General features: G+C 39.9%; 1 protein-coding gene across 5 annotated transcripts in view; it reads left to right on the top strand.

Annotated features, from left to right (window-relative positions):
- Positions 1-713: 713 nt before the first annotated feature.
- The window catches only part of INTS6 (integrator complex subunit 6), a 38,556-nt gene continuing 19,352 nt past the window's right edge, over positions 714-19,917 (top strand). For 2 of the 5 annotated variants that reach the window (XM_053970351.1, XM_053970354.1), the window contains exons 1-4: positions 851-1,262; positions 1,507-1,584; positions 2,200-2,349; positions 17,419-17,508. In XM_053970351.1, coding sequence (XP_053826326.1) covers positions 1,152-1,262; positions 1,507-1,584; positions 2,200-2,349; positions 17,419-17,508 — 429 coding nt within the window. In that variant the 5' untranslated portion in view covers positions 851-1,151. Of the gene's footprint in view, positions 785-846; positions 1,263-1,506; positions 1,585-2,199; positions 2,816-17,418; positions 17,509-19,917 lie in introns of those variants that run through there. The other 3 variants (XM_053970352.1, XR_008435708.1, XM_053970353.1) reach the window with 3 other exon arrangements.

Below are 19,917 nucleotides of genomic sequence, written 5' to 3' on the forward strand. Positions count from 1 at the left end.
TGGCTGCTGCACAGGTCACCCGGAGCCCCTAAAGCGCTCCCCTAGTCCCGGCCAGGGGCCAGGGCCCGCTGCGGGGGCAGCTGGGGATGTGCCCGCAGCCTCAAGGAGAGCGGCGGCGCCCGCAGACGGGGCGGGGGGCGGCGCCCGCCCTCTTCCCTCCCTCCTGCCTTCCTTCCCGCCCCCGTGACTCACCCGCCGCTCCCGGCGGCGACAAGCCGCCAGCGCCGGAGTTGCCGCCCCGGCGCGGCCCGGCGCTCCCCGGGGGCCACCCCTCGCCCTCCCCGAGCGGGCGGGTCGGGCAGGGCGCTGATCCCGAGGGCCACGTCACCCCGCAGCCCTCGAAATAGCTCAGCGAGAGGGGCGGCGGCGACAGATCCCTCTCGCCGTCCGTCCCTGCCGTCCCGCCCGCGCTGCCCCTGCGCATCCCCGGCGCCTGGAGCGCACCCACGGTGCCCGTCCGTGCGAGCACCGGCGCTCCCCGCCCTGCCCCGTGTCCCCCGGCCGGCCCCCCCCCGGCCGCGGCTGCGCCTGCGCGCCCCCGCCGCTCGCGCCCCCGCCGGCTGCGGCCGTCCCGCCCCGCCGATTTGAATATGCTAATGAGCGGCTACCGGGTCCCTATGGTGGAGCCGGGAGGCAGTCACGTGGGACGGGGACGTGTCCTTGAGGGGCGGGGCCGACCTACCCAGGCTGCCTTAAAAGCGGGAGGCGAGTGAGGAAGCGCCTCAGTCAGAGCGAGAAAGTGCCGGGGTAGCGGGGCTGCGGCTGCTCCGCCTGAAACTTCTGAGTAACATCAACAGGGGGAGGGGAGGGCGGGCGGCGGTGGAGGAGGAAGGTGGTGGTGGGGGGAAGGTTAGCCAGCACCGCAGCCCTATCCGCCTCTCCCTCATAAACCAGCCTGTGTTGGGCTGAGCAGGCCCCTCACACAAAGGAGGGCAGGGCAGGCAGGGCTGCCCCCCCTTCCCCCCCGCCTCGGCAGAGGGGCAGCGGGGAGGCGCCCTTCCCCGTGCACAGCACTCACAGCCACTTACTCCTCTCCCGTCCCCCGTCTTCTTCTCTCTCCCCCCTCCTTCCCCTCACTTCCCCCCACGGTTCTCCCCTCAGCCCCCCGCCCGCTGTCCATGTAGCCATCCGGCCGCCGGCCCCTCCGCACTATGCCCATCTTACTCTTCCTGATAGACACGTCCGCCTCCATGAACCAGCGCACCCATCTGGGCACCACCTATCTGGACATAGCCAAAGGCGCTGTAGAGACTTTCATGAAGGTACCGGGCTCTGCCTTGCGAGAGGAGGCGAGAGAAAGCGAGCGAGAGTGGCTGCGCGGGGAGGGGAGGGGGCGGCAGGGAGCGGGGGGTTGCCTGGGCCGGGGGCGCGGGGCGAGGGCGGGCGGAAGCGAGCGAGAGAGTGCGTGTGTGTGCGGGGAGGGAGGGGAGGGCCGGGCCGAGCCGGGGGGCTCCGGCGGCGGCGCCGCCTCTCGGCTCACCCTCTGCTTTGTCCCCCGCGCCGCAGCTCCGAGCCCGGGACCCGGCCAGCAGGGGAGACAGGTACATGCTGGTCACTTTCGAGGAGCCTCCCCACGCTATCAAGGTAACCCCCGCTCACCCCCCCTCCCCCTCCTCCCCGGCCTCCTTCCGGCCCGTCCGCCCTCCGCCCGCCTCGCCCCGGCGGCCGGCGGTCCGGGGGAGCGCGGCACGCACGGGCTCCGGCGGCGGCGCTGACATCAACATGGCCGACGCTTTCCCCCTGTGCGGTGTGTGCGAGCAGCAATGAACTGTGGGGGATATTTATTCAACTTGGGAGAAGTGACAGCAACTCCAAGGAGAGTTCGGCTTGGAAGGGGCGAGCCGGGGAAGAACCGACTTCAGCCCAGAGCGCCCCGGACTCGGAAGGGGACGGCACTTCCCTGGCCCCGCCGGGGCGGGGCGAGGGGGGACGCACCGCGCGGGGGAAGGGGGTGGTGGGTCCACATGACACAGGACGGTGAACCTGTTGGAGGTCGCTTCTCAGCGCACTTGCTTCCATCTGGGCAGGGCTCTGGGAGGGTGATGTATGTAACTCTAAGCTTTGGGCACCGGTGTCCTCAAAGAAATTTGTCCCGTGGAACAAAGTGAAACTGCTCCTTTGATAAATGGGGAGTTCTAAGGAAACAGGAAAGCAAAACTCATATCTGCAGAATAAATCTTTTCACGTTTCTCTTTGCAGGCTGGCTGGAAGGAAAACCATGCAACGTTTATGAATGAACTGAAAAACCTTCAAGCTGAAGGACTTACGACTCTTGGCCAGTCCCTAAGGACAGCTTTTGATTTATTAAACTTAAATAGATTAGTAACTGGCATAGACAACTATGGGCAGGTAGGTTGATTGTTACTAGGTGAAAAATCTTAAAACACAAACTTCCCAGAGACAACAATTAGCTAGTTGTCCAAAGTGGCATCTTCATGGAATATCCCATATGAAGGCTTCTTCAAAAGTAGGCAGAGCTACTTTTCTAGCATGTCTAGCTTGAAGAAATAGATGTCTGCCTTGAAGAAATACAGCAAGTGAGTTTCGTACCCAACTTACTTTTTTTGTTCTTTAATTTCAGTAATTTCTCAGCTTTTAAGCTGTGATATAGCCTCCAAGTTGACCTTTTCAGTTCAAATTTTTACTTTTTTTTTGTGAGTCTGTGTTCAGTACCTTAGCTGATGAGCCTGATAGGGTTATGAAAACTTTGCTTTCTCTATACAGTGCTGAACAGTTTGGGAGATGAGCCATTTTTCTAACAACACTGCATGTCCAAAAGTACTGGAAGGAGCACTTTTTCAAAACACTCTTTCCAGTGAGTTTACCACAACATTTCTCTGCATATGTGTATTTTTTTTATAAACCTGCCTGTTGTATCAGAGCCTTGAGAAGCTGTGCTTTTTAAATCTTGCTGTTGCAACTATCCCTTTAAAACAGGAGTTGTTTGGTGTGAGGATTCTCATGCTCGTGAGCTGCTAAAATACAGACATTGTAGGTTAAACATGTACCTTAGGACTCATACAGAGTTCTTTCTGTTGCTGGATCAAAGACTGGATTTGTTTCACATTAAGGATGCTACTGGTACTTTTCATGTGGGACATACCAACTTGAATCTCCCCTTTTTGTTTGTTATTTTTATGTAATTCTATGTCCGCTATCTGAGGATTAATACTTAGTACTGCTCTTGGTATTTGACATGGAAATGTGATTGTGAACATAAGTCCCCCTTCTTCCGCTGCTATGTCCAATCTAAGCAGAGTTTGTGATAACATGCCACGTGTGTTTGAAGGAAATTTGTCATGCTGCATTGTATGGCTTTACCATGAGATGATCAAGTGAGCCTAAACATTTTTAAAATGCCTGTTCAGTGATGAAACTTTAAAAAGGGGCTAGTTCCACACATGGGTTTTTTCCTTTGACCATCTGATGTCCTTATACATCTGTGTATAATTTTCCCATTTTTCTGGTGTTTTCCTTTAGTTACAGGTGCTATATGAATCTTTCTTGAACACTTAACCCCTGTAGGCCCCTACACAAAATGCTGCTCTTTCCCATTGATAGTGATAATTCTAATTAAACCCATGTCAAATAATTTGCTCTAAGTGAACCAGCTGTGCTCAGCTACACAAGTGGGCAGTTGAGTTGTCAAGATTGTTTTGACTCACTAGTAGTGTTTATTACTGCAATAGCTGCTCTTTTGCCTGTGAAGCAGACTTTTTCTTTGTCTGATCTGTTCTGGTTGTAAGTCTCTCTCGGTTTGAGCCCACTGTCACTTACGAACGTTTTTGCTCCATTCCACATGTGGAGCTGGCTTTTGAAGAGGTATTCACAATGTGCAGTCAGGTGACTAAATAGAAATTCTAACTCTTTTTAGCATCTGCAAAAATAGATCAATGTATTGCAAGTGGCAGGTCATCTGCTGCTGAAGTCAAAGGTTCCCATTTTGGCTATTCTAACCAAGATAGCAATTTTTTCCAAATAAATAAAATTCCACAAATTCCACTTAATTGATCCTTCAGCATTTGCAAGATGAGATCTAGGGCAGCTAATTGTCCTCATCTTCACACTGGTCTTTAAAATTATGGCTTGATAGCCTGTCGTCTTCCTATTATTCTTGTCTACCACCTAAAATGTAGTCCAGACAAATGGGTGTTTAACCATACATAGAATGAGAAACTTAAAAATCCAGGAAAATAAAAGTGGTCAGAAAGCTCAGTTGAATTTGAAATAGTTTTCCCTCAGAACATAAAATGCTTATTAACTTTTTTCTAAAGCAGCTACAAATATTTACACTATAAAACAGTAGTTAACTGAAATTTAGCAGGCAGATATTTGAAGACTGAGTATGTCAGAGTAAGAGAAGATAATTTGACAAAAAAAGCAATGTACAGACCATCTTAGGCATGGTATGTGATGTAATAAAATCCAAACTTGCTAATCTTCTGCAGGAAATTTCTCTGGCTAAAAATCTTTTGACTGTCATGCTTGTATTTTGGTGTATTGACAAACTTCTAAGATACTTGCCAAGATCCACTTGTTACACAAAAAATTGTAAAACAGACTTTTCTTACACATGCTAATGACAAGACATGGTACAAGCCTGATGGGTTTGTCTGGTTATGTCTCCACCGGTGATATCTTGTACCCCTGCTGAGTGTGGACTGTTGGTTTAAATGGCGGAGTGACTCAGTATACTCGATTTCTTTCAGAGTTCTCCATCAGCTGACCTTCTGAACAAGAATGATGGCTGAATGGTCATTCTGGAGTTGGAAAATCTGCTTCATATTTTCTCGCTACTTTAATGTTTGGATTTTTATTATGAGTGTTTATGATAGTGCTCATTAAGCAAATAGGTACTGGCTTAGTTACTCATAATGATTGAGTTACCACGTGATCAGCTGATCACAGGATCTCACATTTAGATCTTAAATGACACTGTCAACACCCTTAGATTGTCAAGAGCCTGGCAGGCTTTTTCATAAACTATTTCTGATACAAATGTTATGGTAGGGCTTTATAAATGTTTTGTCTTATGGAGGGGTTGCTAGATCGATTTGTTTTGGAGGATTTTGTCAAGAAAATTGGTTTTGAAAAGTACACATATTTAGATGGCTGTTCCTTAAACTTTTGCAGCATGTTCAGTGTTACACTTCTTGGATCCAATAGGGTTTTTTTCTGCTTTAGTATGCTTTATTATGATAGCAGGAGAATAAGGCTTCAAATAGGGTGTCAGCTTTTAGCATTCACTAAAAATAGAGATCCTTTTCATCTTTTTGCATTTTTATGGAGAGCTTTAGGAAAAAAATACAGCATTTGGATGTCTCCAGGAGGAAATTGATTTAAACACACCAAATTCAGTAAGAGTTTACTGTCACATCACACAAAATACTGTACTTCATTAGCCCAGTTTACACTTAGATAATTGACTTATTTTTTCCAGTTCAGCTTTTCCATTATTTCAGGTAGTCTGAAATACCAAGCCTTTTACTGGCAGTTTTTTTGCCTCTTAAAATATACTCTTAGGTCTTGAAACTGTCTTGTTCAGCAAGACAGGAGTAGTTCACAATTTAACCAAATGATTTTGGGTATAGCAAATGTGCAGCTTGTTATAGTTGATAGAAGGGTTAAATACTGATAGATGTTTCTGGGAAACAAAGCATTCAAAATGTAGCTGCTGTTACAGTAGAGTGAAAATGTAAACAAATGGTTGAAATGAGCCATCAACTTCTGTTACTTGCAGTTTGTAGTGAGGTTTCTAAGACTAAGCACTGAATCTGAGGTAGGTAAAATATGTATCAATAGTGTTTTGATACTCATGTGCCAAGGACCAACATGGCTCTACCAAAGCTGGAATCTGATGGGTGCTTGAAATTGCTAAAACTCTGATTTATTGATACCCTGTGTGTTTCACATTGCCTCTTATTTTTGAAGTGATGAAAGTCTTACTGTTTTTTCATCAGTATTGCATAAAATAAGGTTTGAGATGATAAAATACACTTAACTGAATGGATTTCAAAGTATTTTACTATTTTTTTTCCAGGGTAAAATTGCTTTAATACTGTGTATAGAAAGTGCTTTTCAATAATGTAAGCTTTTTGGTTTTTTTTATCTCACTAGAATATCTTGCACATTTTTCAGCAGCATTACTACTGCTATGAGTTCGACTTTTAAATGAATCTAATGTAACAAGAGCACATGCAAACTTTGTTTCTCTGAAACAGAACAGTCAACTAATGTGTCTAATACAAGTGGATTTAGACTAGGTATTTTACATGCACAATGATGAATAAGATGCTGCCTGGATTTAGATTAGCACAAGAAGCACTGTTTGGGTGACTTACCAGGCTGTGTACAGTCTTGGTGAAAGTCTTTTATTCTGTAGTGTATATCACATGAACAGAAGCATAACTAAAATCTTTTGCGGAAAAACTAAAATCCAAATGGAATTCAACTGATAAAGAATCTTTTGGAAACTAAAAAATACATTCAGAGATGGAAGTTGGAAGGTATCCTGCATATGATGGCATTGTTTTTAAATAGCTTAAGTTTTTTCCAGGTGTTTTGGTCATGCCAGGTATGTGCATCAAACAACACAATCTTAGGTTAACTGCTACTTGATAGTTCTTTGAGTATGTGTTTAGACCCATTTATAGCTACAGTAGCAGAATTGCTGATGTGTTCCCACAGTAAAACTGGGCATTGGTCTGTAGAGTTCAGGGTGTTTTGCCACAATGGCTTAAATACTGTAGTATTCCAAATACAGGTAAGCAGTGTACCTAGGAGATAATGTCTGATCATACTTGTAGGCATAAGACAACTTTAAGTCACACATTCTAGGCTGACTGCTTGCTTATATGCTTGTCTAGGATCTCCTGAGCTTATAAAATCACACCTGAAAGAAATACTGTTCCCTAACATGGACTACGTTATCCTTCTGCAGGGATATGTTCTCTTTTCTTTAAGGTGTTGAGCAGTTTTATTTTCCCAAGAGGCATTTAGGATTGTTACTGGATTTTGTTACTCTCAAAAGTCAAAATCCTCTGAAGTATGACTTTTGTCTTGTTATTTTGGGATCATAATGCACTGCACTGAAATGGCCTGTGCTGCATGTGCCTCCAAATTTGGAACCAAAGTTTAGGTTAGTGTTTCCTGCTTTGTCATGCTGGCACAGTTGCTCATGCAGTTTGCTTCTCATGGTAGAGGCAGAGGTTTATTCTTCTAGAGTAGCTTTCCTGGTCTCTTTTTTTTGCCTCCCTTCCCTAAGAAAACAAAATAGGCGAATTTCAGACAGTAGTAAACAACATCACAAGTGTAATAATGGCAGAAATGAGAGGCTTTCTCACAGTCTCCTGTTTTCTGTGGAATGGCAATGGATTTAACATGAACCTGTATGCCTGCTGATGTCAAAGATCTGTATATGAAGTGCTGGTAAAAATCAATCATTCTCATCTGCTGTGTGATGAAATTAAGCATATTGGTTTGAACTTACACCTTTTAGACCATAACCTTTAAACAAGCCATCTTTGAAATTTTTAGTTTTGTTTTAGAATACCCTCTAGTGAGAGCTACAGCAGGCACTGTTAAATTGTTTTTTCATATTCTGATGTGGAACTGCTTGCCCTTAAGCCCTCCCAGCACAACAAAGTTCAGCAAAGCATTAAACATTTTTAAAATCACTTGTCTAATTCCATTCCAGTATGTTTTTAAAGAATTTGAAACAACCTTACATGAAGTACTTTTTTTCTAATGGAAACAATCTTGTCAGTCTATTCTAGTAGCAGAAACAAGATACTTCAAACAAATTTGACTTGCAAGGGGCAGTGCCATAACATGTTCATTCATAATTTGCATACACTGTGCATTTTGTCCAGCTACATTGAACAGATAACGAGTATGTTATTGGACTCGTGTAGGGCACTGATAGTGTTTTCTGATGCTCAGTATACAGAATGATTGAAAAGTGGGCATCTCTCTTGCAACAGTTCTGCCTTCCCAGCTTTGAATCCCATAATGCCAACTTGATTGTATGCATCTGTCTGTGAGGCATACTCAGCCTAGATCCCTGCTCTGGAACTTGTGGCCTCTCATGGGTTCATAGTTGCACTAGCCTTGCTTCAAGTTGTGTGACTTCATGTAGTAAAATAAATCAGTGATTGATCAGTGAGATTAATAAACTGGACTGAACTGTGGTGGTTCAAAATTGGTTTAGAACTGCGGAGTTGCTCCTGCTGTTGTGGTGATAAACTCCAGGAAGGAATTGTGGGGGAGTCTTTGGGATGTTACTCTGAAGAATTGCTCTGTGTTCATAGGTCAATAAGCTACTTTTAGTCAGCTTATCAGTACTCTGGATTATTAACTCCCTAAATTGTGGGGAGTTTTTTGTATACAAGTCTGTCTTCTCTCGTTGGTGGTGTGTTTTTTGGTTAGGTTTTTTTTCCTCTAATTAGTGTGCAGGCAACTGTAGGACTGGTTACCCTTCTCCAGCATATAGAGAACAGAGGCCTGGCTTATTCTGTGAATTGCACTGACTGAGCCAGAACCAGCTGTCTAAAGTCATTGCTGTGAAGCAGAAAGGCTTCTGTAATTAGGGGCTTGATCCAGGGCTTGGCAAGGTCAGTTATTTTTGGAATAAAACATTCAGAAATATTTTTAGGAAATAAAACCAAAATCATCTTAAACTCTAAGTCTTTGGAGCTGACTTTAAAGTTATGTTTGGTATGGATTGTGTTATTTTATTTTTCTTAGAAAAAGTTTATAAAGGCTCAAATAGAACCTATTTTTAGTAGCTCGCATTTACTATGTTCACTCAAATAACTTTGAAAACTCCTGTAACTTATTGGCTGATTATCCATTTTCAGATGATTCCAGTGGTGATGCATCTGTAACTAACTGATAAGGTGCATCTTTTTCTATATGTCACCTTAAAAATAAGGTACAAGTTGTGATCACAGTTGATTTTGCTGCTTGGGTAGTTAATTTAATTTAAGAAAAAGTTAAAGTTCTTCCCCTTCTGGGAGTATATATCTGTCACATCAGTACTTAAATGTTTTAAACGTTAAGTGGCATTTTGTTCTTCATTTCAATGTGATTTGTCAATGTTTGGTTACTTTCCGGAATTCATTATTTAAAAAATCCCTGTTCTATGTGTGTTTTTTTTTTTTAACTGTGATGGAATTGTGAAAGATTGAAGAACTGAATTGTTTCCGAAACTTAGCAAGGACCCAATCTAAATGGGAACACTTATAAGTTAATCAAGAAATTATCACTTATATAATGTGATATTTAAAACTCAATTAGATCTGTTCTTAAATGAAAAAAAGAGGACAAACCTATATATTAACCTGTGATTTTTTGGAACTCTGTGACTTACTAATGTTGGGACCTCTCCGATTTAGGCACATGAAAGTATCTTGAGGTTTTAAGTTTGAGATCATAGCAAATATACTATGTATTCATGATTCCTGTATTGTTCAACCTGAACAGAATCTTAAACTGCTTCCTTAACACATGCCTTCTGTTGTCACATGTGTATTATTCAATATGGAGATTGTGTATTCCAAAATGATCTGTTCTTGCTTTGAAACTAATTTTCAGGCTGCTTTGAGTTGCCTCTTTTGTTTTCTTGCTGTTAGTTTTGGTTTTGTTCTTGGCACAGACTTTGCGAGAGTTCCAAAATGACTGAAGTTGCGCAATTAAATAGTCTTTAAGCAGTTCATTCAGTGCCAGACTTGGAAACTCAATGTATAAAGTTATGAGCATCTATAAAAATGATACTAAGCACAGTGAATTTTCTTGTGGTGTGTTTCAGGATGTATATGCAATGAAATCATTGCCTGTAGAACACAAACTTGTAATCTTTAGCAAAGCGAGCTGTTTATATGCTTAGATATATTTCTGTAACTTTGTTTTTGGAAAGGGATTTGATGTCTCTTGTGCAATTCAGATAGCTGTTTTGTCTCTAGCATTTCTAATTATAGAAGTGATATCTGACTGTGTCTTTGGTTTTTGCTGTACAGCTTTGACTGGACATGGCTAGTTTAAGGTGATGTGTTTGGAGGTTCAGTAATCGATTGAAGTCATAAATGGCTATTCTAAAAAAGATTTTTGGAGATAATGCCTATGTCCAAAATACCAAGGGGAAAATGACTTGCTTTCATCCCATTTATTTTCCTCAATACCTTAAATTTCCTTTTCTTAAATGGAACTTAGGTAGCCTGTGTTATGGACATAATGGTTGTTTCAAGAATTCTCCCTTAGATCTGCAACTGATGTGCTGAGGAGTTTGATCTCTGACTCAGCCTTAGGAAAAGTGTGTTGTTACAATTGTTTGGCTTTGAAAGCTTTTTGCTAACTGATTTTTCTTTGAATTCTTATTTAAGTCTATAACTTAATTTGTTCCTGGTTGCCTGAAATGCAGAAAGCTTCGTGCCACCAAACAGTGGTATGTACAAACACTGTGTGAGCAAAAATTTCATCTACTGCTAGTCTGTAGTGCTAGTAAGGAATGAAACTGAAACCATGTAACTGCCTTGTAATCCTACATAGGTTTGCCAATTAAGAAACTGTCACTAGCCCATGTCTTGGGCATTTTAGTAACTCTTAGGTATTTGTTATATAGTTAACTAAAGAATTGTCTAGAATGTGGGAAATTAATTTGCCTACAATAACCTTGCTGTAGTCTATGGAGCAGAACAGCTGAATTTAGGTTTTGTAATCTTGCCTCATGGAGAAAAGATATTTTTTGTAGCCGTCCTTACTATAAAATTGTTGCAATTTTTGTTGACTTGCAGAGTATGAGTGCAGGAGAAATCATTGCTGCTTGAAAAGCATTTGCCATTTTTTGTGGGGGCAGGGAGGGAGATGGTGTGTTAATGGAGGCATGGGTTCAGACCTTGATAAATTCTGTTGTGCCTTCTTAAAATTCTGTTTTTAAGGTCTTCTGGAAAAGACAAAATAATTTGAGATAGAATACTGGGGCGGGGGGTGGAGGGGAAGGTTAGCTTCAAAAGCAAAGGGAATGTGTCCATAATACAGTTCAGTGTTTGTGGCTGAGCCTTCCAAAGATGGGCAGTCTGCAGCAAAATAAGGAAGAAGTGGAATGACAGTATGTGCTTCCATGTTGTCTAGAAACCATGAACCAGCTATTGGATTAAACGTATGTTAAGAAATTAGAGTTCTGTGAGGGATTACTTCTTGTTTTCTACTTATATAAGAACATTTGGGGGTTTTAGATATATGGATTTAGACAAGAGGTATTAACCTGTTCCTGTGTGATTTGAGGTAGTATGCAAACAAAGCACACCTCAGGTTTTCTTGTTACTCAATTCACTTCATATGAAGATAGATTTTATTAACTTGTGCCCCCTCTGCTGTCTGATGTTCCAATTACAAAGTAAAATACAAGTTTTACATAGGTGAGGTACTGTCTGATAGGCTATCTTGGCCAAATAGCAGTTTATAAATGTTGCTTTTATGCAGCTGAAACTACAGCAAAACCCATGGGAGAATTTGGGAGAATCTGTGGTAGTGTTGAGAGTTGGTGTTTTCATGGTACAGTTACTGTTTTGGGCTCAGTCAAGACTCCTTAAGCATTTGTCAAACCTGTTTCTTTCCCTCATCCCTTAGTTGAAGTGTGATCTTTTTATTCACCCTGGGTGTGTATATTGTTACATATACAGAGGAACAAGATCTTTATAGTTCTTGAGACCACACTTGGGTCTTGTAAAACCTGCTGTCACTATCACCTTCCTTTCTGATAGCAGTTTTTTCCCCCTTAAGATTCAGAGTTCTTGTCTTTTGGTTGTTGTGAGGCAATCCCTCAAATTATCTTTAACAGGTGATGAATTTTCCTGTCTGTTGGTGAGGTAGTATTCCCAGCTGCCTAGTGTGAATGAAAGGCAGAGCACAAGTCCTCCCATCTTGGGTACTGCAGGGAGAGCTGAAAGATTTCAGTATTATGACAGATGATGCTTGTCCATACTGCACGTGTGTGTGTGGACTAGCTCTAATAGTAAGAATCATCCTTCCGTCTGCAGCCCTTTCAGAAAAACACTGGGCATTTTTTCTTGGAGATAGTGTAATTTCTGGAATGGGACTTTTCATTAGGTTATTTCATAAGATTTCTCATTATGACTGGTTGTTGCCTTTGTCAGGCAACAAGGGAGATTTCTAGTTTGTATCAAAATTCCTTTTATGGCTTGAAATCTTAACACATTTCAAAACACCCATCCTCTGTAAAACTCAAACTGGTTGGTGTAGCTCTCATTGAACTTTTTTCTGTGACTTCTGAAAGTGATCTTGAAATATATCTGCTGTACAAATATCTGATCTTCTACTAAGACAGAACTGCTACCACTGCAAAACTGTATTGTATATTGAATTATCAACAGCATCAAGGGAACATATTGAAATCTTTATGGACAGCAAGATAGATGAGTTAGCAACTTTCTTTGTGTGTGAAGTCCATCTTTGTCAGATCTTAAGCCTGTACAGAATTTGTATGTTCTTCAGCTCTTACTCATTCAGGCTGAAAGCACAGAAGTTTCTCTGACACTGCTGTGCTTCCACTTCAAGGAACCGATTTCAGTTCTAAAACAGACATAGTAAATAAATATAATTGCAGAGTTATTTTTATCATGCAGGTTCAGTCAATTAGATAACATTGTGACAGAATTTAGAGGTACTGTATTTTTTAGTCTGGCCACAGAATTATGGTGCTCTTGTGGCATGTGAGATGTCAGATTCATCAATGCAAATGTTGTTGTAGAATTGGACTGCCCTTTTTGCACTCCCCCACCCCCAGCATATTCTGTTTTGCTAGATCAAAGTTTCACAGTGTGTTTGTGCTAAATATTAGGTGAGAGAGTAGCTTCATCCAGGAAGACTTCCATTTAAATACATTTTGCTTCTTATCAAGTAATAGGAAAGAATTTACTGATCTAGCAAAGTTGAAAGCATATTCTTTCCCTAGTACTGTAGTGTATTACATGTATATGCATGGTTGTGGTGTGTGTCTACATACATTTGAAAATTCTTAAAGGCAAAGTAATTTTTATGGTGTTTAATTGCCAGCTATAAATTGACTGAAATACTGTTGTGTATTCAGCTGTGTTTGTGACTTGGGCATCAGTTGTGCAAAAGCATAAAATACACTTGGTTCTATAGGACTTGCCAACTACATTGATTAATTCTGTGGGGATAATAGAAAATAGCCAAAGCTGCTGAAAATGTGAGTGGGACAAGTAAGTTGCACAAGATGCTGCAGTTCTTATGTAACTGATGATCAGAACAGTTGTTAAATACCTCTGTGTATTGACTGATAGTGCTCTGCCTTGAGCAATGAAGGGGAAAGTCTCTAATAAATGTTAATGTCTTAGACATTTCATGATTTTGCTAAAGCGTAACTGAAGTTTCTAAGAAACAAAAAAAGTGAAAACCCTGATGGATTTGGACCATCTGTTTTAGTTTGAAATTCAAGCTTGGTGTTTTGATTTTTTTTAAGCTGTTTATCAGTTAAAAAGTAGCTTTAAAGCTAATAATTTTTGTCATTCTGACTTTCAGATTTCATTTTAAGCTATTGCTTTTGAACAATGGTTGCTCACAGATTCTCAGGAACATTTGAGACTCTTGACCTTCTAAATTACAAAAAAACCAAGACTGAATTCAAAAACTGGTATTTCAATTTTCTATTTCCTGGTCAGATGTCTAAATTTACTGAGAGTTAGGGCTGATACTTCTGAAAATGGAAAGGCTCTGCTGAGATAATATAATGGGAAATAGATGTGCAATACAGCTTGCAGAGTTTTGTGATTTACTGAAACCAAAGTGTGCCTTTTAGACATTCATTGTGATCTCAAATGTTTTTTCTAGTTCCTGCTGATATGTTCTATTAAAAAATGTGCAATTCAATTTGTCTATTTTCAGCTTCCAACCCTTCTTGGGCATGAAGTTTCTGTACTACTAAAAACTTACTTTTGTAGTTGTTGCTTATTGTGTCATTTTTAGTCTCTGATTTAGCGTGTTTTGGTCACATTTCTACCTCATCCATTTCTTCAGTTCTGCAACACTTGACTCAAATTAATATTTAAATGTGTGCTTTGAGATAACAGTCTTTAATTTATCTTCTCTTCCTGCATGTATAATATTGTATACTTGCATATATAAAGGTCACAATAGCTCTTGAACAGCTTTACCTCTACACTTGGAAAAAGGAAAGAAATCATGTATGTATTAATTAGTCGTGCTGAAATTTGATGCTAAGCTTACTTGCTAGTGGGAGTGAATTCTTAGTTGTGAGAACTTTAACCAGGCAATGATGTGACTTGATAATTTGATACACTTCCCTCTGAGAGCATCACACAAGCTGGGATGACATGGGATGCCTCTTGCTGTGACCCCTTGTGAGTGGTGTGGAGCTCAGTGGTGCTCTGTATTTGTGTGTTATCTGAGCACAGAACTGCTTCAGCTGGAGACCAAGGGAAAGGCAACCAATGCAGCTGAGTTACTTTGTGTTTTGGAGCAGCCATGAAGCTGTCAAATTGTTCAAATGGAAGTGTTGTGTAATGTAAGTTAGTTTTAAGGCTTTGAATCTCTTGCTTGTTCCTTTTTAGTCAAGCAGACTTTCCATGGTATTAATGCTGAGTTAAGTAACTTTGTTTCCAAAAGAGGTCTGTGGGGTTTTTTGTTGTCTTGCACATCTGTCCTTGAAAATGCAGATTGTGGGTGAATGAAGAAGTCCTCCTTGTACCTTGTTACTGGGTGGTTAGCCATTAAAACTGTAGGTGCTTCTTCCTTTCCTCACCACTGCTACAAACTTCCAGAAAGAAAAGCAGTATGTTGAAAATAATTTGCTTCTGAAAGAAATAAAACCTCATGCTGGTTAGCTAGTTATCGAAGTTGTAAGCAGGCTTATTATTTATACCTTGTTATCCTGAGATGCTTTCCTCAGTGCATTGCAGCATACCTGTAAGCTGCCATAGAGATGATAGTGTACACTGTCACTCACTGTTCCTCTGAATAGCCAAAATAATTGGGCTGGACTGAATTTATAACCTATGCATTTACAGTCAATGATGTTGCTATGTATTTTTGAAGAATGGTATTTCCAAGTTGTGTAAAAACATTTTTTTTAAAAAGTGTATTTCTAGGGGAAGAGAAATAGAAAGTAATTTGATTACTGTCAAATTAGATTAATTAGGTAGAAATAAAGTTCTCAACCAATTATTGACAGAAGTTCAGAAGTGTTGCAGTTTAGTTAAAAGAATTGGTAAGTCTTCTGGAATTCAATTTTATGGTGTCTGACTGTTGAGAGCTTACATAAATAAGAGGGGGGTTTGTTAGAGGAATACTTGACTTAATATTGGTTTTGAATGCCTTTGTATAACTAAGGTGAGGAGCAGGGTCAGAAGAGTCAGTCGTGGTCTTTAAAAGTTAATGACATGGAAATTTTTAGTCAAAAGTAGTAAATCTCAGTAATAGGCTTTTTTACTGAAATTCTTCTGTGATACATTTTCTTTTTGAAAACAAGTTGATTCTTAATATGTATATGTATGATTCTTAATTTGTATATGTAAAATGCTTGTGAAATTACAAAGAGTAGCCTGAGGATACAGACATTTCTCCCTCAGACATGTTTCATAGGGAGCTCAAGTGTAGCAACTCTTTTTTCCTTCTTTATAATTTCATGATCATTCTAACACCAACTGTTTAAGGCTTAAACTTTAGATGGGAAAAAATTGAGACAAAATATAGTTAATGAATAAAAAAGTTTTTGAAGATGATGAGGATATCCAGATAAAAGGTTTGTCAGAGATGGAAATTTTAATACTTGTATTTGAAATTGCACCAGAATATTAACTTAGCATTGCTTATGACATTACAAATCTGTTATTTTTATCAGTTGTCAATTCATTTTTACAGTAATTTATTAGCAATAGAATTCAAGTATTTTTACGGTCAATATTCATGAGAAATATGTAGTTACAGACCCTGCTTTCTGTATTATTTCAGTGCAATGTAATTAGCTTCCAGCTGATGTTTTGCAGTTGTGGTAAACTTTTAGTTGGCAGGAAAACATACTGTAACTGTTACGAATTCAATAAGGATAAATATCCTTAGGAAATTATTTTAATTAAAATGGAGTGTTTTGAGAGTCCTTAAATCCTTTTGAATAATGGTTTAAATTGAATTATGAAGTAGCTTGGCTTTCATGGGAGAGATTGATCTTTGCTTTAATTTGAATTTCTGCTTATTTTTTGTAGTAATGGTATGCTATTAGAAAAGTAATCTTTAATCTTTTTTTCACTCAGATTTGGGAAAATATTGACCACTATAAATGTGGTGGTGCCACAGTAGTCGAACTGGATACCCTTCACCAAATATATTTCAGCTTGTTAAATAATAGTTCTGTTTGAAGCACAAAATCAGTAGATATTTTATATTTAATGTGTTCTAAAAACAGATTTAAAAGGTCTTTTAAAACCTGTTAGTTCTCTGTCCATGTTTTTAGTTTAAATCACAAGCATTCGTGAGATAGTTTGTCTTGATAAGCAGAACTAGGCTACAGGTTTAATTATATTTTTCTTTGTTTCCTGAGGAAGAAAAACAAGGCCTTCAGATTAGCAAGAGATGAACAGGACCTACTAAACAAAATCATGGGGTGACTTTTATTCAGTCTGTTATTAACCCTAGGTAGAGTGAAATGTGTTACCTAAGCTTGGAGTTGACATGTCCATGGAATACTTCGGAATTCTTTTTCAGAAGGCTCCTAGAATGCTGGCAGTAGATAAAGGAATGCCAATAACTGACCTCAAGTTTTTGCTACAGCTAGGCTAGCTGCCTGTCTTGCTGGGATCCTAGAATATCTTGCCTTGTATATGTTTGTCTTAAATGATATGTATAGAAAGTTTATCTATTTTTCAAGTATTTTGTTTCTGAAGTAGATTTTGTGTATGCATCTTGAACCACTTTGATCAGAATGGAATGGGTGCTATTTATATCAATACATAGAGTAGTAGTTCTTAACCCAGGGGTCATGATCACAAAATAATATGCAAATACTTTACTTGGACACAGAGTAATTAAATCACACAAAATCGGCCCTGGAATGGGGGGGATTGGAAAGGAGATGGTTGCTTCTCTAAATAGCTGCTAGTTTGTCAGAATACTTTGGCAAGCATTATTCTTGAAGTCCTATGTTAACCATTTTTGCTGTTTCTGTATGCATTCTTTGAATACAGACATGCTAAGTGTCTAGCATTCCATGGTCTGACTGTAAAAAGGCTCAGAAACCCATTGTGCTGCACTATGGGGCACATGAGAATACCTCAATCTTTGTTGTTTTGTTAGTCAATATCAGTGGCTTTTTAATAACTTAACAGTTTGTTACATCATTTTAAGTAACTGTTTTTTCCCCTTTAGGGACGAAACCCTTTTTTTCTGGAGCCAGCAATAATTATAACAGTTACTGATGGAAGTAAATTAACTACTACCAGTGGGATACAGGAAGAGGTAAGATCTATCCTCTGGTTACAGTGATCTGTACTAAATATTGTTTAAACATTTCTACTGTTTACAGTAGGACCATAAGTGGCTCCTCAGAAGAATGCTCATTAATAGCTTAAACTTGCTTGTGTCTTGATTAATTTCAAGTAATTTATTTTCATTTCAAGTAATTTTATGCAATAGTACTACGAAAAACCAAATAACTGTTTTTCCTTCATGTAACAATTGTGGAGCAATTGTTGGTCTGTTAAGTAGAGTGAGTTTGCCCTTTCTCTCTAGGGAGTTCATGGCTTTTCAAATATGTTAGCAGAAGAAATTGATTTCTGTAAAGTACGTGTGTCCTTAATTGGTCATAATATAAGTTCTTTTTGTACAGACACAAGTTAAAGTAGTGATTTCCCAAAGGATGTTGCCACTTGGGAGTATATGAAACATGTACTACTCTCACACTGAGTTCTTAAAAAGATTATAATCAAATCAGTAGCCTTTTTAATTCAAGTTAAGAACTGAAGAAATATATTCCAAGTTACATCTGTAGAGCAGTTTAAAATTGAGATCTTAATATACTGGAGTACCCCCTCAGACATCTGGCAAACTCAGAGAAATAGCAAATGCTGAGGCACTGAACTGTTTTAACTTACTGGCCAATTTGGTTTCTCTCCTTTAGAAGATGGATGTGGTTGCAAGGGGTAGGATTGGTCTGACCAGCTCAGTGCCCATTCCATGCAGTAATAAAAAAAAAAAAAACTACATCAAATCCCTAAGCTCATTCCCTTTTCAGGGAAAAGGTTAATATGCAAAGGTCCATTTTAAAACTTTAGAGGAGAATTCAGACTTTTGCCTGTGCTGCACCACATTTGGCTGTACAGATTAACTTGCACTTTGCTGTTCATTAGTTACTCAGATTTCTCCTAATAATGTATTAAATTGCATTCTTACAGCACTTACATAAAAATTCTGTATGAAAAGTGGTATTTGAGTGGTTTTTTAATATATCTGACTTGAAGAGAGTTGAATGATTGCATAATTTTGTGTGGACTCATAACAACCATAGCTAGTAATTGAAAGGGAATTCCTGGATCCATGGTAACAAGTAGGCTATCTGTATGAAATCTCACTTCCATCATACTTTTTTTTTACCCAATAAGCTGTTTTCAGATTAATTCTGTGATTGAATGTGTGCAGTCCAAAATACTGAGTAGAATAGTGTGACACTTAGCGTTGTGCAACATACAATGCAGTTAGCAGCAGAATACTGTTTTGGGTAATCTTTTATCTGTGTAAGTCCTTCCTTGAGGAGAAGAATCTCTGTTGTTAGATGAGTTGTAAAATCTGGCACTGACATACTGGAGTGACGAACACCAAGGTGCTCAGAGGGTGAAACTAATAACCTCTGGGTAGAGGCTGAGAACTGGGTTTCTTCAGTCTTCAGAAGAGATGACTGGGGAGTGCTTTACCACCCTCTGCAACAGCTGAATGGGACAGGGAGCTTGTCTTTTCCTGGAGGTACCCAGAGCTGAGATAAGAGACAACAGCTGCAAGTTGTCCCATGGGAAATTCTGATTTGATATCAAGAAAACCTTTAACTGTGTGGGTGATCAAACACTGGACATGTTGTCCAGTGGTTGTGGAGATAGTAAAAGCTGCATTGGACAAGGCCCTGAGCAGTCAAAAGCCTTTGGACTGTATAACTGTCATGTGTTCCTTTGAGTGTAGGCAGTGCTATGATTGCTACATTTCCTTTCATCTTTGTTACTCAAAATGATTTCGGTAAGAAAGCTGCATTAGTAGTTAAGCTCTTTCTTTTACAACAAGAATCAGGACTTTTATAGCCAGCCAGGATTTTTTTGTTCCTTTTCCTTTTAATGTGGGTACAACTTCTTCATCTTGGTCTTCACAAGAAGGTATTTTCCTGGAGTCAGGCAACCATTTGGTCATCCATTCACGTCTTTAAACTGTTGTAACTTAGGTTGAGACAAAGAATTTTCTGGTGACTGCATTAGTCTACTAAATTTAGACCTGGCTTATGGGCAGTGCTGAATGATAAGCGTGTGCTACAACCAGAGTTTGTGTCGTGATCATGTCAAATCAGGCCCAATGTTACAATTTTGTGATTGCTAAATTGCATTCTAGAAATGCAGAATTTGCTCTAATAATAGTGAATTAATGTGGGGTTTTTTTGTTATAAATAAGCCAATGTAAAGGTGTTCCATTCCTCCAGAAGACAAAGTGACCACTGGTCTTCCTGCAAGACAAAATGGAAGTTTGAATGCTTTTTCATTCAAACCTGCGTACTGGGTATATCCCAGCAAAGGATGTGATTTTTTTTTTTCCCTTTTTTTTGCCATAGGTGTACTGATAGAAACATTCTTAACACTATCAAAGAGAAGAGCATTGAAGGGTGGTACTACTGTC

This window comes from Vidua macroura, chromosome 2, assembly GCF_024509145.1.
Source record: "Vidua macroura isolate BioBank_ID:100142 chromosome 2, ASM2450914v1, whole genome shotgun sequence".
Lineage (NCBI taxonomy): Eukaryota > Metazoa > Chordata > Aves > Passeriformes > Viduidae > Vidua > Vidua macroura.